This window comes from Eretmochelys imbricata, chromosome 2, assembly GCF_965152235.1.
Source record: "Eretmochelys imbricata isolate rEreImb1 chromosome 2, rEreImb1.hap1, whole genome shotgun sequence".
Lineage (NCBI taxonomy): Eukaryota > Metazoa > Chordata > Testudines > Cheloniidae > Eretmochelys > Eretmochelys imbricata.
Window position 1 is genome coordinate 209870526 of NC_135573.1, and position 15383 is coordinate 209885908.

Below are 15383 nucleotides of genomic sequence, written 5' to 3' on the forward strand. Positions count from 1 at the left end.
GATTTAAATATTTATTTGCTCTTTCTCCAACCCTCAAGGCAGGGGTTTTATGCAAGCTCCAGGAAAGAGATGACATTGGACGGATTGAACTAGTTCAGAAGCTGGCAAGGGAAAACTGTCAGTTTTTGCAGGTGGATAGAAAAGAACCAGAGAAGACAGAACAAGTAAGACATTTCTCATTTGTTTGTTTAGAAGGGAAAGGAAAGATGTTTTCTACTTTTTTGTAAACTTAAAATAAAAAAATATTTGATTTTAGGTCCCATGGCACATTGAGTTACATCTGTTCTGTCATGTCAAATGGGCCTCCTTCAAATTCACAAAATCAAAATGGAATAAGATTTGCATATTATTTATCATTATTATTTTATTAACATTAACAATAACTGATAAACCTTGCTAGCTTATAATAGGCATGAAGCCATCCTCCCTCAGGTTAGGGGAGTGATTTCAGAGTGTTTTCTGACAAAAAGTTGGTCATTTTTGTGAAATGCTTTTCTTTTAAAAATATGTTTCTCAGATTTCTTTTTTTAAAGGGATACATGCTTAAAGTACCATTACTTTTTTTTAAAGAACCTGAGAGAAAATTATTCTGCTTTTATAATATTTTGGCAGAAAATATTACTGGGAACTTTCCAACATGAATTATAATTGGGTTTAAAATAGTGAGTTTTTACAGTTTCTTTTTTTATTATTATTGTGTATTCAACCAAAACTTACTTTGACTCAACTGAAGAAAATAGCAATCTGCTGCTCATTGCTTCTAAAAGCATTTATTCAAATAATAACTATAGACTGAAAATGCATTAAAATACTAGCTGCTTTGCTGATAGCACAATGTAACCTTTTTATCCTCCTGCTGCAGATTGTTTGTTCAGGTTTCATTTGATGGGAGATGCTGTTTTTGGTCACATACTCATTTAAAACTTCTAAAGAAGAGGAAAAAAAACTGCGACCCACTTGAGTCCTGAAATGCAATGTGCATGTCTCCCCCATTTTTATTTACTCTGCAGTACAAGGAGACTTCTCGTGGGTCAGCTGAAAAATTATTCTTTGCTTAAGTAGAAGTCAATCAACACTAATGTAATCACAATCAACAAAGCAAAAGGGAGTGATGAAATCTTACTTGAGAATGTGATGATGTTCTGTTCAATAGGATATATGCTCCTGTCTCTTGCAGTTAAATATGTAATTATACCAATGGGCATACCCGAGGGAGGACAGCAATTAGCCAGGCTGATCCTTGAATTAAACTGATCCTTGGTAGATCCATTAACTGTGGGCATCTGCAAAAATTTCCGCATATCTTTAAACTGCATTAGCAAAACACAGTTGAACATTTAGGAGCTTATGAAAGTACAATTTTATACAAAGAAAGGTTTATAATTGTGTTTTTAGGATTATTCAGCAAGAGTACAGGTTTTAGGACCAGATACTTTTTTTGTAATGATATTTCAGAACTTCAGTGGTATCTTGGCTGCTGATTTTGGTCATTCTACTGGCATAGGCTAACTTTTGTGTCAACTGTCCTACTGGAGTCTGTGATTTCAATGCACAGCAGAATATAATACAGTTCTAAAAATGGAAAGGGGTGTAAGTGCTCACTTTTTCTTAAGTCTTTATTCTTTGAAAGTTTTTTGCATATTTTGCAGAGTGACCGCTTCAGCCCATTGAGAGACAGTTGTCCTTATTCATGTTGAGTAGTACCACTCTCTTCAATTAGTTTTATTGGGCTAGATTATGCCATTAGGCAGAGCCTAGAGGAAGGGGTGGGGTGTGTAAGCTGTATAATGGGAAGAATTATGCCTCAGGATATGTCTACACTGCAATAAAAAAATCCCACATTTGGCCTGTGCCAGCTGACTTGGGCTCATGGCCCCGGGGCTAAGATGCTGTTTAATTGTGGTATAGACATTCAGGCTCAGACTGCAGCCTGACCTCTGGGACCCTTCCACCTTGCAGGATCCTGGAACCGAGACTCTTGCCTGAGCTCGAATGTCTACACCTCAGTTAAACAGCCCCTTAACCTGAGCCCCACAAGCCCAAGTCAATTGGCATGGGCCAGCCATAGCATAATTGCAGTGTAGACATACCCTCAGAGACTTCCCTCCTGAAGCACAGTTCATCCCTCGCTCCAGGGATGTGAATTTGGTATTTTACTGCTGGCCTATATGAACAGCTACTTATGACAGCTGTGATATTTTCTCAGCTGTGCTGACGGGCATGTTAAGGGATGAAGTCAAGTCTGCATCCATTCCCTGTCTAGGCACTCTGGCATGGGTGGACAGTGTCCACTTGCTCCTTTGTGCCTAGACCTAAGGTCTAGGTAGCCCATGGAGAGGTGTAAGGGGCTTTCTCACTTCCCTTTGTAGGTGTATAGTCTAAGAAATCATCTAGCCAATTGGCTTTAGTGGGACTACTCACCAAGTAAGGGATTACTTAATACGAGTAAGGATGATTAGAATCTAGCCCTAAATAAGACTACATTATGGAAACTGAAAGCAAATGAACTGCCCAGCCTTTGTTTTCATCTGAAATATTAAAGAAACAACAGGCATCAGGATCTGGTGTTCTTACAAAGCAACGTGTATTAAATATATATCCAGGTGAATGTCATGTTGTTTAAAAACATCAGTTTACTCTAAGCAACTACTTAGAAATACATCTTAATGGGTAACCTATAGAGACAGTAAAGTTGAGGGAATTCAGTTTTCCCGTTAGCATTGTTCTCTGTGTTCTCAACAAGACACCAGTTTCCCCATAACTATCGCTGCACTGAATCTTCCATTAGCCTTCTCTCCTGCTGTGCTCAATTCTATCTTCGTGGATGACCTGCCCTCCTGAAATGAAAAGTGTTCTGTCTATACTTGAAATGTACATACAGTCTTCCATGCGCCTCTTCCAATATTTGTTATTGCATCCCTTCAGCAGACAATTAACTGTGGTAGCCTGGCTGTAAATGTATCTTTAAGCAGAAATTGCACTGGTTAGCAGAACTGTTTGTTTTGATGAGGCTTTGACAGTGTAACGTTTTGAGTTTGTTCCTAAAGATTCTTTATCGTGTTGCTGGAAGAAAAGATACTGTTTCTAAGAAGTTCTAACGTCAAGGATTTTTCTTCTTGTGTGGAATGTTTAATCGGAATGGAATCCTCATTCATTATCCTATAGGTAGATACACAGACAAGAAAATTTTAAGATAGTTAAGATTTTAAATATAGACATCTTGAGTAAAAGTATAAAACAGTAGTATTTTATATTTCACTCAGAATAAATATTTAAAAGTCAGGAAATCTGGAGTGAAACTTTTATAGGCAACCTCAATTGTGACTCCATGTTGCCAGCAATGACATATCTGATGGAGCTATCATAAGATTCAAACAGCCCTGGAATTTTTAATATAATTGACAGCAACTGTTAAGGTAATATATTCTACATGTGTGCTGATTCTTATGTACCCTCCTCTGGGAAGGAGGAGGCCTCAGCTTATTTTAGTGACTCCAGTACCCAGTCAACTTTGGCCTCATTGTTTAGGGTGGTCAGGGTGATGTAGATCTGGTAGGCATTTGGAGAGCCGGCTTTGGAGGCCAAATTTGAGTGAGTGGTATTGTGACCTCTTGCACGGGACTGCAGCAAAACTCAACTTGGGCTTCCCCATGATTTGGGCCCTGGCCTTATACCTAGGTTACCTATTCCTTAATCCAGACCTGAGGTGAGTTTAATTGCTGATTTATGAGTCCCATAATTATCACAATTAGTTCTGCTTTGTCCTCAGCTAATGCAGAGAGACCTTGGATTGAATGTCCCTAATTTATATATTTCAGTTAAATCCTATTTGTGCCACCAAAGTTTTGGATAGCCTGTTACAAGCTGTGGAAAATGCACAATCAAAGGCTTGAAAGATCCTCATTTTTGTAAAAGTAAAACAGTGAAGAGGAGTAAAATTTGTGGCTCTCACGCAGTGCTATTCACATAATGTAGGAACATGTGGAATTACAGGATACCAGGATGTACAACCCCTTCCTTTGAGTTATGTTGCATTTCCACAGTAGTTTCTTTCCTCCACATGTGTGATCTAATCTTAAAAAACTTTTACTAATTAGTAGTTTATTCCATAATGTTTAACTACTTTGTATAGAAGGAAATTCCAAATAAATACTTCTTGTGCTATTCCTTCTTTTACTTAGTTTAAGTTGATGACTCATTGTTCCTGGATTTGACAGTAGCTCAAATAGCCTTGTTTAGGGGTTAAAATATTAAACTGGGAGTCAGAACTGTTTATGATAGTACATACTTCCAAACAGTGAATCTTACTGCAGTTGATGAATGTCTGCAAAGTGCTTTGAGATGGTTGGTATGGGAAGACACAGTAGAAGTTTGCACCCTGAATGTAAGAGTGTTGGGAGGAATATACAGAAGAGAACCACTCGCTTGAGCAGCTGAACAGAACTTATTGCAGTAAGAATGAAGTAGGCACAATAACTTCTCCTGCTCTTTCACTGCACCAAGCAGGAGTCTCCTCTCTGTACAGAGCTCTTCTGAGCCTTGATTTGCTGTTAAACCTCTTTGATTATTTATTTGTATTGTGCCTGGGAGCCCCAGTCATGGACCAGGACCTCATTGTGCTAGGTGCTGTACAAACAAAGAACAAAAAAGTTAGATCCTGCTTCAAAGAATCAGTATGGTCAATTAAGTGGAAAAGTCCTCAGACATGTTTAAGAGCCAAGTTGTTTCCCCATACCCTAGTACCTGGTTTCAATCTTTTTATTCTTCCTGGATCATTTTCCTCCCTTACCCCACTTGTCAGAGTGTCATTGTTGGCCTGCCAGATGGGAGAGCCACAAGGAAGAGTTTCCTACAGTGGTCCAATTTGGAAACCTAGCTCCCATTTTAACAGTCCTTTGAACAAACACTATCTCTTAAAAATGCTTCTAGAATTCTAATATTGCTATACTTCAAGTAAACACCAGTACTGAAAACATGGGTGCAAATGTTCTGCTTGTTTAAATTGGCACAACATCCTTGAATCCAATGGAGCTGTGTTAGTTTGCAAAAGCAGAGAATTTCTCATTCTTTCAGAGCCCTACAGTTGCAAAATATTGTACTCCATCCTGTGTTCTCCTCAGAAGTTTGTAGACTTCTGTGAAATCCTGTTTTCCATAGCATATAGACCAAATTTCTGTAAGCTTTTAAAATAAATTAAGCTCTTAAAAATGTTTAATTGTACCTTCTCCATTTAATTAGTAGCCTTTTTATAATACAATAATAGAATATTTTCCTCCTGCTTCTGTGTGAGTCATCTATTTATGCTTCCTGGAATTTTCTTTTTGCTAAATGTTTTCAAGTTTTATCTGTCAGCTTAACTCCTATATCTTTCTCCAGCTCATTGTTTTGTAGCGTTTGGCCATATTACCTTTTCTTATTTTTGTCCCTAGATTCATTATCATACATCTGTGTAGACTGAATTGCATAAATCACTTATCTGCTTATGTTTCTAGTCTGATGAATTAATGTCATTTTCTCCCTTTAGAGAAGCAGAATTGCCCATTCATAAATCCAAAGTAATCTGTTTTTAAAGCTGTCCTTTTTTTGTATTTACTATTTCATCTCCATATTTCTATGATCAGGAAATTGCATGATATTCTGCATGTTCTTTCTTCCACATTTTTGATATATTGCACACATATATTGTATAGACCTATAACCCTGACTCTATACTAGGTGCTTCCTTCCATCTTAAGTTACTTCCACACACATGCAGGGAACTTGAATGAACTGAGTTGTCCATGTTTCTGTGTTAAGCTAAAGAAAGTAGTTTCCTAAACCTAGAAAGAAGACTTAAAAGGAACGTTAATAATGTTTGTGATGTGTAGCACTCAAGCCCAGTTCACAAGTACCCAACTGTCTTCAAGTTTCAAAAGAAGTACTTTTATCCTGTACCTCACATTGGGCCAAATCGTGAAGTCCTTTCTCAGGCCTTGTCTACACTTACAGAGCTGCAGTGGTGCAGCTGTACCGCTTAGTGAAGACGCTACCTACGCTGATGGGAGAGCTTCTCCTGTTGGCATAGGTACTCCACCTCCCTGAGAGGCGATAGCTATAGCATTAGTCAGTTTTTACTCATTTCTTTCTCTGAGTTGATACTAAACAAGGATGTTACATTTGGCTCTTACCAAGGACTAGATCAGGGCTCTCCTGAACTAAAAGCTTTAAAAGGGCCAAAGTTCATTGGAAAACTCTGTGGCCTTGGGACTCATGGCTTTCTGTCACATCATCCCTTCTGGCATATGAGGTTTGATAATTTGCCCAGATGACTGGGGCATTCATATGGCGACCGGACCCTACGTACTGCTTTCTTCTCCTTTCTGTCCACCATGGCAGTATGGCTTCAGTCTGAACTTTAGACCTTGTTTACTTTGAGGATTTGACATGGTTACAGCAATCAGTGGCCAGTCACCAGTGTAGTTGACCCGGAGAATGCTCCTAGTACAGACAGGCAATGCTGCTATAAATCAGAATTTACTCTGCAGCAGCGGTAAGCTGCACAAGTGCAAATTTCCATTTATCCTGTCTGTAGTAGGATTAGTACTGCTACAGGTACAGAGGCAGCTGCCCAGTGATGATAGAAATCCTAAGTGTAGACAAGGCCTTATTTGGCCCCAGGTGCTGCTACGTTTCCAATACTTTCCCCTTGGTGTGTGGGCAAAACAATCTTTCTAAGAAGGTTTGAAAGCTTGGATCAGGATATTTTCCTGGAGGCTAGTTGGGGAATATTGCTGTTAAAATTCAGTCCTTGTCCAGCCATGATGCTCTCATACTACTTCCTCCTTTAACTGTGAGAACCCCAGCTACAGAGAGGTCTTTTTGGAGGAGGCATGGTTGTGCAGGGATGTTAAATCCTCTCAGATCAACAGATTTTTGCTTCCTGGAGTGGGTTTTCTGCTTCTTTCATCTATTCCATGGCAAAAAATGGAAAGGCAAAGCTGGCTTTACCTTTTGTGTAGATCTTTTTCCTGTTTTTCTTCCTTTTTATCACGAGCATTCCTAAAATCCCCAAAACTGTGTCCATTACTTTTTCTCTGTGGCCTCTCTGTTGCTTGTTAAGCACGATCTCCTTTTAAAGCCCAGTTCTGAATCCATTGAAGTTGATGGGAGTTTTTCCATGGATTTCGGTGGGAGCAGGATAAGGCCCTTGGGGCCTGATTGTTCACCACCTTGCATCATGTGTAGTCAAGGGCTCTTTTTGCAAAGTGGGTGTAACACACTGCCACCCCTGGGAGCCTGAGGAGAATTCTGTGACATTTAATGTCCGCTTTGCACTCATTTTGCATGGATGTAAATGGAAGCACAAAGAACAAGGGAATGAAGAACCAAGCCCTTAATGAATCTTTGTTGACTGTTCTAATTTAAATCAAAGCAGGTGTCCTCTTTTACTTCCCTGATTAGTATTTCTACCACTCTGTACAGCACCCTCTGTATTCTAATTCACAGCACATGAAAATGAGGTCTCAAGTGCAGACCTATGGATTTCATTTTAAACAAGCTGTAAAAAGTTTAATTGGATATTGCATGTGAAAACATGAAACGGGGTTTGAAATTAGCAATGACCTGGTGCCCATTATGGAATACATTTTCTAAAACTGCATGCTTGGGGGCTCCGAGCTTTTGTCCCTCACTGATGTGCTCACTGTAGAATATGGAATACTCTGACTTGTGAGAATAATAGAGATCCCAGATGCAAGAAAAATACTATGGCTTCATTCGGTGACTTAGAAAAGTGTTGAATGACTTAAATCGGGAAAAAGAAAAGGAGTACTTGTGGCACCTTAGAGACTAACAAATTTATTTGAGCATAAACTTTTGTGAGCTACAGCTCACTTCATCGGATGCATTCAGTGGAAAATTCAGTGGGGAGATTTATATACACAGAGAACATGAAACAATGGATGCTACCATACATACTGTAACGAGAGTGATCAGATAAGGTGAGCTATTACCAGCAGGAGAGTGGGGGGGGCCTTTTGTAGTGATAATCAAGGTGGGTCATTTCCAGCAGTTGATAAGAAGGTCTGAGGAACAGGTTGGGGGGGGGGGAAATAAACATGGGGAAATAGTTTTACTTTGTGTAATGACCCATCCACTCCCAGTCTTTATTCAAGCCTAAATTAGTGGTATCCAGTGTGCAAATTAATTCCAATTCAGCAGTCTCTCATTGGAGTCTGTTTTTGAAGTTTTTTTTATTAAAGAATTGCCACTTTTAGGTCTCTAATCAAGTGACCAAAGAGATTGAAATGTTCTCCGACTGGTTTTTGAATGTTATAATTCTTGACGTCCATTGGTTCATGTTCTCTGTGTACATAAATCTCCCCACTGTATTTTCCACTGAATGCATCCGATGAGGTGAGCTGTAGCTCACGAAAGCTTATGCTCAGATAAATTTGTTAGTCTCTAAGGTGCCACAAGTACTCCTTTTCTTTTTGCAGATACAGACTAACACGGCTGCTACTCTGAATTAAATCGGGAAGATCATGAATAGCAATGTTAAAGGCATCTGTTACTTCTTTCAGCAGACTGCTTAACATCAAACCTTAAAAGGATTTTCAAAGCACTAAGGGCTGGATTATACCATTTAGGTTCAGCCATTAGCTGGGGACAGTGCAGAGCTGCACTGCCCCCAGGTGAGTACTAGAGACAGTCTGTCTGCAAGAAGCAGAATGCCTCCTAGCGCTCTCCAGTGCTTGGGGGGGAAGCAAACTGCTACCCCCCTTTTAATGGGTGCATCACACTTTACCTTCTGCATGTCTGCTGGTTGGCCTGGAATCAGGGAACCAATAGCTTCACCTACTCATCCTTTTCTATCCCCTTCGGCTATGTTAGGAGTAATCCTGTGCTCCTTGAATTCAGGGACAGCGATTTTGTCTGACCCTGAGGCATGATGCACAGGGGATTCGGGGCAGATCCTTACTCCTTCTCTCTCTCCCCCCCGACCTCCCTGCTGTGCACCTGTGTCCAGGGTAGAATAACATACAGAGAATTAAAGTTTATAATATTTTTTGGAAATCAGTAGCACTAGTGCTGCATTTCTTCCTTTGTAGGGAAGCTAATATCTTGTTATAGGCTCTCTTTTAATAGGTAGCCTACCTTTTTCACCAAATATTCTTAATGTTACAAAGTGGACCGGTATCAAAAACATACAACCCACTATCACAGCAGAAACCAGTGAAATAAACACACACACACACAATGTTTTGCAATATATAATCCTATGATGTTTACCTACAGTAAGTCGGTAATTATACAGAGTTAGTTAGAGTAGTCTAGATTGGGGGAAAGGAAATAATCAGAGCTGGGGTGAAGAGACCATGGTTTGATACTGCAAGTGCAAATTCTTGTTGGTTGGGTTTTGATTTTGCAAAATCAGAAATGGGTGATTCAAATCTAGGTTTCCTTTTATCTGAAACATCATTGTTTGTGGATGGAAATTGGCTGGAGGTTCTGGTTTTGTCTCATCTCAAGTCAGGACACTTTGAATCTTCATAGTGCAATCAATTGTTTAGACAGGCTGAATCAATCTGTCAGTATCTATATAGGATTTATAGGGCACTAGTCACCATGCTATATAGGTATATCTACATAGTTTTCTCTTGATTTTCTAGACTTGATGGATTCCTTTTGGGAGGAAAAAAAAATCACACTCACTGTAAATCCATCTTCCGTCACAAGGTATAGTCTACTCTATTATTTGTCCAAGCTTCTCATTGACAGAGACAGCGGAGGCCTGCAGTGTTGTGAATGCAGCACACTCAGCTCCAGGGAGAGAGTAGAGTTGGGAGGAGTGCCTCAAGTTGCTTAACAGCAATTCATCTCACCATTTGAACAGTGACATTAACATACTCCATAGGGAGACTGCTAATCCTACTCGTTCAGGATAATGGTGTCCTTGATCTGAGGCTTCATGGGAGCAGTGGGAGGGATATGGGGGCATTCTCAAAATTTCATTAAGGATATAGCAGACACCTCCCCCACTCAGGAGCTTTTGGGGCTTGCTCACACACTCTACTGCACTAAATACACCAGAGACAGCAACATTTAAGAAAAAACAACCCTGAATTTTGTTTGTACAGATTTATGTACATATTCATTTACAGTACATAGTGATTTATCAGATAACTGCAAGCTTGGGAAAACATTTCTATATTGCCCAAAGCAAGACTGATCACAGTCAAGGAGTATTTATGGGCTCTTATTTCATAGAGCAGAAATAGCCAGTAATCTGCATGTAGTCTCAGGACTGTAATAGAAGGGTAATACTTTATAAAAAAAATTTTTTTTTACATCTCCCACTTGACATCAGCACCCATCAGCTCCTTCTTGCCAGAAAGTGCATAAGCTTTTTGTTCAGGAGCTTTTGAATAATTTCAGGTGACTTTTCAGTCTTTCAGAGCAAAAACCTGGTTCTCAGACTTCATATTTGATTTCTATATAAACTTCTGTGCATATTTATCCCCTTACTGAAATGTCACAAATCTAACATTTCTGCTAACTCACTGTCCAACATGCACAGAGGCATTCACAGAAATAGTAATAGTTGCATACTTTATATTCACTCAAATGACCTTGTTAGATTTTGTAACCCTTTAAGGCTGGATGCCTCTTTAGCTCTCACAGGAGGAAGGGATGGTCTTGTGGCTAAGGCACTGGACTAGAACTCAGGAGCTCTGTTCCTCCTTTTTTGACACAGACTTTCGGTGTGACCTTGGGCAAGTCATTTAGATCTCACTTATGCTTGTGGTGGCATGTAGGGTAGTGTAGCTACATGCCACAGTGAAAAGCAGGCTGTGTCCACACTTACTGAGGTTTGAAAGGCTCTGGAAATGGGGAGGCAGAGGGTTAAGGCTCAGGCAGTGGAATACGACACTGCTAAAAATAGCAGTGTACAGATGGTCAGCACTGCCTGGGAGTGTAGAACCATGTAGAGTATATACCCTAGGGTTCAGGTGTGTAGGGCACTCTGCTCGTCTACGCCATGACTCACCATCTACACTGCTATTTATACTTGTGTTAGCTAAGTCTGCAGTGTCTGTACTCTGCGTGCTGCCATAAATCTCTGTGTCTCCTCCCCATCTGTAAATCTTAGTAGTAACATGTCCCTACCTCACAGGGGTGTTGTGAGCCTAAATCCTAAAATTCTTGAGAAGAATTCAGATAATGAGGTGATAGGGGCTATGTAAGTACCTAAATAGAACACAAGGAATGGCTAAAGAGGGTTTTAGTGACTTAGAGTGAAAATCATGTCCTCTTCCACAAAGTCTGAGCACATGGGTTTGAGCACATAATCTACGTACAATAAGAACAAATCAAAATCTAAGATTCGCGATGTGACGGAGAGACTGCCGAGACTCATCAAGCCCTCGGATCGCTACCCCTTCCTGCTTCTCCACGTGGGCACCAATGATACTGCCAAGAATGACCTTGAGCGGATCACTGTGGACTACGTGGCTCTGGGAGGAAGGATAAAGGAGTTTGAGGCGCAAGTGATGTTCTCGTCCATCCTCCCTGTGGAAGGAAAAGGCCAGGGCAGGGACCGTCGAATCATGGAAGTCAACGAATGGCTATGCAGGTGGTGTCGGAGAGAAGGCTTTGGATTCTTTGACCATGGGATGGTGTTCCATGAAGGAGGAGTGCTGGGCAAAGACGGGCTCCATCTTACGAAGAGAGGGAAGAGCATCTTTGCGAGCAGGTTGGCTAACCTAGTGAGGAGGGCTTTAAACTAGGTTCACCGGGGGAAGGAGACCAAAGCCCTGAGGTAAGTGGGAAAGCGGGATACCGGGTGGAAGCACAGGCAGGAACGTCTGGGAGGGGAGGGCTCCTGCCTCATACTGAGAATGAGGGGTGATCAGCAGGTTATCTCAAGTGCTTATATATGAATGCACAAAGCCTTGGAAACAAGCAGGGAGAACTGGAGGTCCTGGTGATGTCAAGGAATTATGACGTGATTGGAATAACAGAGACTTGGTGGGATAACTCACATGACTGGAGTACTGTCATGGATGGTTATAAACTGTTCAGGAAGGACAGGCAGGGCAGAAAAGGTGGGGGAGTAGCACTGTATGTAAGGGAGCAGTATGACTGCTCAGAGCTCCGGTACGAAACTGCAGAAAAACCTGAGTGTCTCTGGATTAAGTTTAGAAGTGTGAGCAACAAGAGTGATGTAATGGTGGGAGTCTGCTATAGACCACCGGACCAGGGGGATGAGGTAGATGAGGCTTTCTTCCAGCAACTCGCAGAAGCTACTAGATCACACGCCCTGGTTCTCATGGGTGACTTTAATCTTCCTGATATCTGCTGGGAGAGCAATACAGCAGGGCATAGACAATCCAGGAAGTTTTTGGAAAGCATAGGGGACAATTGCCTGGTGCAAGTGCTAGAGGAGCCAACTAGGGGGGGAGCTTTTCTTTACCTGCTGCTCACAAACAGGGAAGAATTAGTGGGGGAAGCAAAAGTGGACGGGAATCTGGGAGGCAGTAATCATGAGTTGGTTGAGTTCAGTATCCTGACACAGGGAAGAAAGGTAAGCAGCAGGATACGGACCGTGGACTTCAGGAAAGCAGACTTCGACTCCCTCAGGGAACGGATGGGTAGGATCCCCTGGGGGACTAACATGAAGGGGAAAGGAGTCCAGGAGAGCTGGCTGTATTTCAAGGAATCCTTGTTGAGGTTACAGGGACAAACCATCCCGATGAGTCGAAAGAATAGTAAATATGGCAGGCGACCAGCTTGGCTTAATGGTGAAATCCTAGCGGATCTTAAACATAAAAAAGAAGCTCACAAGGAGTGGAAGGTTGGACATATGACCAGGGAAGAGTATAAAAATATTGCTCAGGCATGTAGGGATGAAATCAGGAGGGCCAAATCGCACCTGGAGCTGCAGCTAGCAAGAAATGTCAAGAGTAACAAGAAGGGTTTCTTCAGGTATGTTGGCAACAAGAAGAAAGCCAAGGAAAGTGTGGGCCCCTTACTGAATGAGGGAGGCAACCTAGTGACAGAGGATGTGGAAAAAGCTAATGTGCTCAATGCTTTTTTTCCCTCTGTCTTCACTAACAAGGACAGCTCCCAGACTGCTGCGCTGGGCATCACAACATGGGGAGTAGATGGCCAGCCCTCTGTGGAGATAGAGGTGGTTAGGGACTATTTAGAAAAGCTGGACGTGCACAAATCCATGGGGCCGGACGAGTTGCATCCAAGAGTGCTAAAGGAATTGGCGGCTGTGATTGCAGAGCCATTGGCCATTATCTTTGAAAACTCGTGGCGAACGGGGGAAGTCCCGGATGACTGGAAAAAGGCTAATGTAGTGCCAATCTTTAAAAAAGGGAAGAAGGAGGATCCTGGGAACTACAGGCCAGTCAGACTCACCTCAGTCCCCGGAAAAATCATGGAGCAGGTCCTCAAGGAATCAATCCTGAAGCACTTACATGAGAGGAAAGTGATCAGGAACAGTCAGCATGGATTCACCAAGGGAAGGTCATGCCTGACTAATCTAATCGCCTTCTATGATGAGATTACTGGTTCTGTGGGTGAAGGGAAAGCAGTGGATGTATTGTTTCTTGACTTTAGCAAAGCTTTTGACACGGTCTCCCACAGTTTTCTTGTCAGCAAGTTAAAGAAGTACGGGCTGGATGAATGCACTATAAGGTGGGTAGTAAGTTGGCTAGATTGTTGGGCTCAACGGGTAGTGATCAATGGCTCCATGTCTAGTTGGCAGCCGGTGTCAAGTGGAGTGCCCCAGGGGTCGGTCCTGGGGTCGGTTTTGTTCAATATCTTCATAAATGATCTGGAGGATGGTGTGGATTGCACTCTCAGCAAATTTGCGGATAATACTAAATTGGGAGGAGTGGTAGATACGCTGGAGGGGAGGGATAGGATACAGAGGGACCTAGACAAATCGGAGGATTGGGCCAAAAGAAATCTGATGAGGTTCAATAAGGATAAGTGCAGGGTCCTGCACTTAGGACGGAAGAACCCAATGCACAGCTACAGACTAGGGACCGAATGGCTAGGCAGCAGTTCTGTGGAAAAGGACCTAGGGGTGACAGTGGACGAGAAGCTGGATATGAGTCAGCAGTGTACCCTTGTTGCCAAGAAGGCCAATGGCATTTTGGGATGTATAAGTAGGGGCATAGCGAGCAGATCGAGGGACTTGATCGTTCCCTTCTATTCGACATTGGTGAGGCCTCATCTGGAGTACTGTGTCCAGTTTTGGGCCCCACGCTACAAGAAGGATGTGGATAAATTGGAGAGAGTCCAGCGAAGGGCAACAAAAATGATTAAGGGTCTGGAACACATGACTTATGAGGAGAGGCTGAGGGAACTGGGATTGTTTAGTCTGTAGAAGAGAAGAATGAGAGGGGATTTGATAGCTGCTTTCAACTACCTGAGAGGTGGTTCCAGAGAGGATGGTTCTAGACTATTCTCAGTGGTAGAAGATGACAGGACAAGGAGTAACGGTCTCAAGTTGCAGTGGGGGAGGTTTAGGTTAGATGTTAGGAAAAACTTCTTCACTAGGAGGGTGGTGAAACACTGGAATGCGTTACCTAGGGAGGTGGTAGAATCTCCTTCCTTAGAAGTTTTTAAGGTCAGGCTTGACAAAGCCCTGGCTGGGATGATTTAATTAGGGATTGGTCCTGCTTTGAGCAGGGGGTTGGACTAGATGACCTCCTGAGGTCCCTTCCAACCCTGATATTCTATGATAAAACACTGCATTCCAACTGAACTATGAACATACTGTTAAGGGCACTTTGCCACTATAATGTGCAAATTCACTATAACCTTTACTTGCTTTTGTATAAATCAGATTTCTTTCATACTCATTAAAGCTGAGAGTTCCTAGATTCCAGTATTATTCAGTGTTTTCTGGCAGATGGAAGAGATCTGTGCAGACTGGTGGAGGGTTCACCACAGCTATGAATAAACCTTAATTAAGATCTAATAATACTATCCGTAATAGGGATTTGTCATTTTGGCAATATTTCCTCTTCAGCACAAAAAATAATATAGAAGTGCATATGTTATTTTTGCTTTTATAACAAGTAATTTTTTCCCTTTTTTTAACTGTACTTTTTCTCTGATTTTTCCATATACGTGTTAAGTGCTTGCAACAGCATAACTCCTCTTTGCCTCAGACAATATATCTAATGTACATCACCTGTATTGTATTTTTAAGGGTACGGGAAAAATGCTAAGTGGGCGAGGGCTTTTATAAAAATTGAAAGCTGCAAAAAATTACGTCATCATGGAAAATGGTTGCCAAATGTCATGTGATCTCCTAATTCCCTGCCATACATAATCTAGATATTAAAAAAATCTTTGGGTTCCAGTTACAGTAGTATCTT

The 15383-nt window shown here is 41.6% G+C and overlaps 1 protein-coding gene across 1 annotated transcript in view; it reads left to right on the forward strand.

The window, feature by feature from the left end:
• Positions 1–15383, forward strand: part of RAPGEF5 (Rap guanine nucleotide exchange factor 5) — a 223447-nt gene that overhangs the window by 97286 nt on the left and 110778 nt on the right. The window contains exon 9 of the mRNA XM_077809349.1: positions 39–164. Coding sequence (XP_077665475.1) covers positions 39–164 — 126 coding nt within the window. The remainder of the gene's footprint in view (positions 1–38; positions 165–15383) is intronic.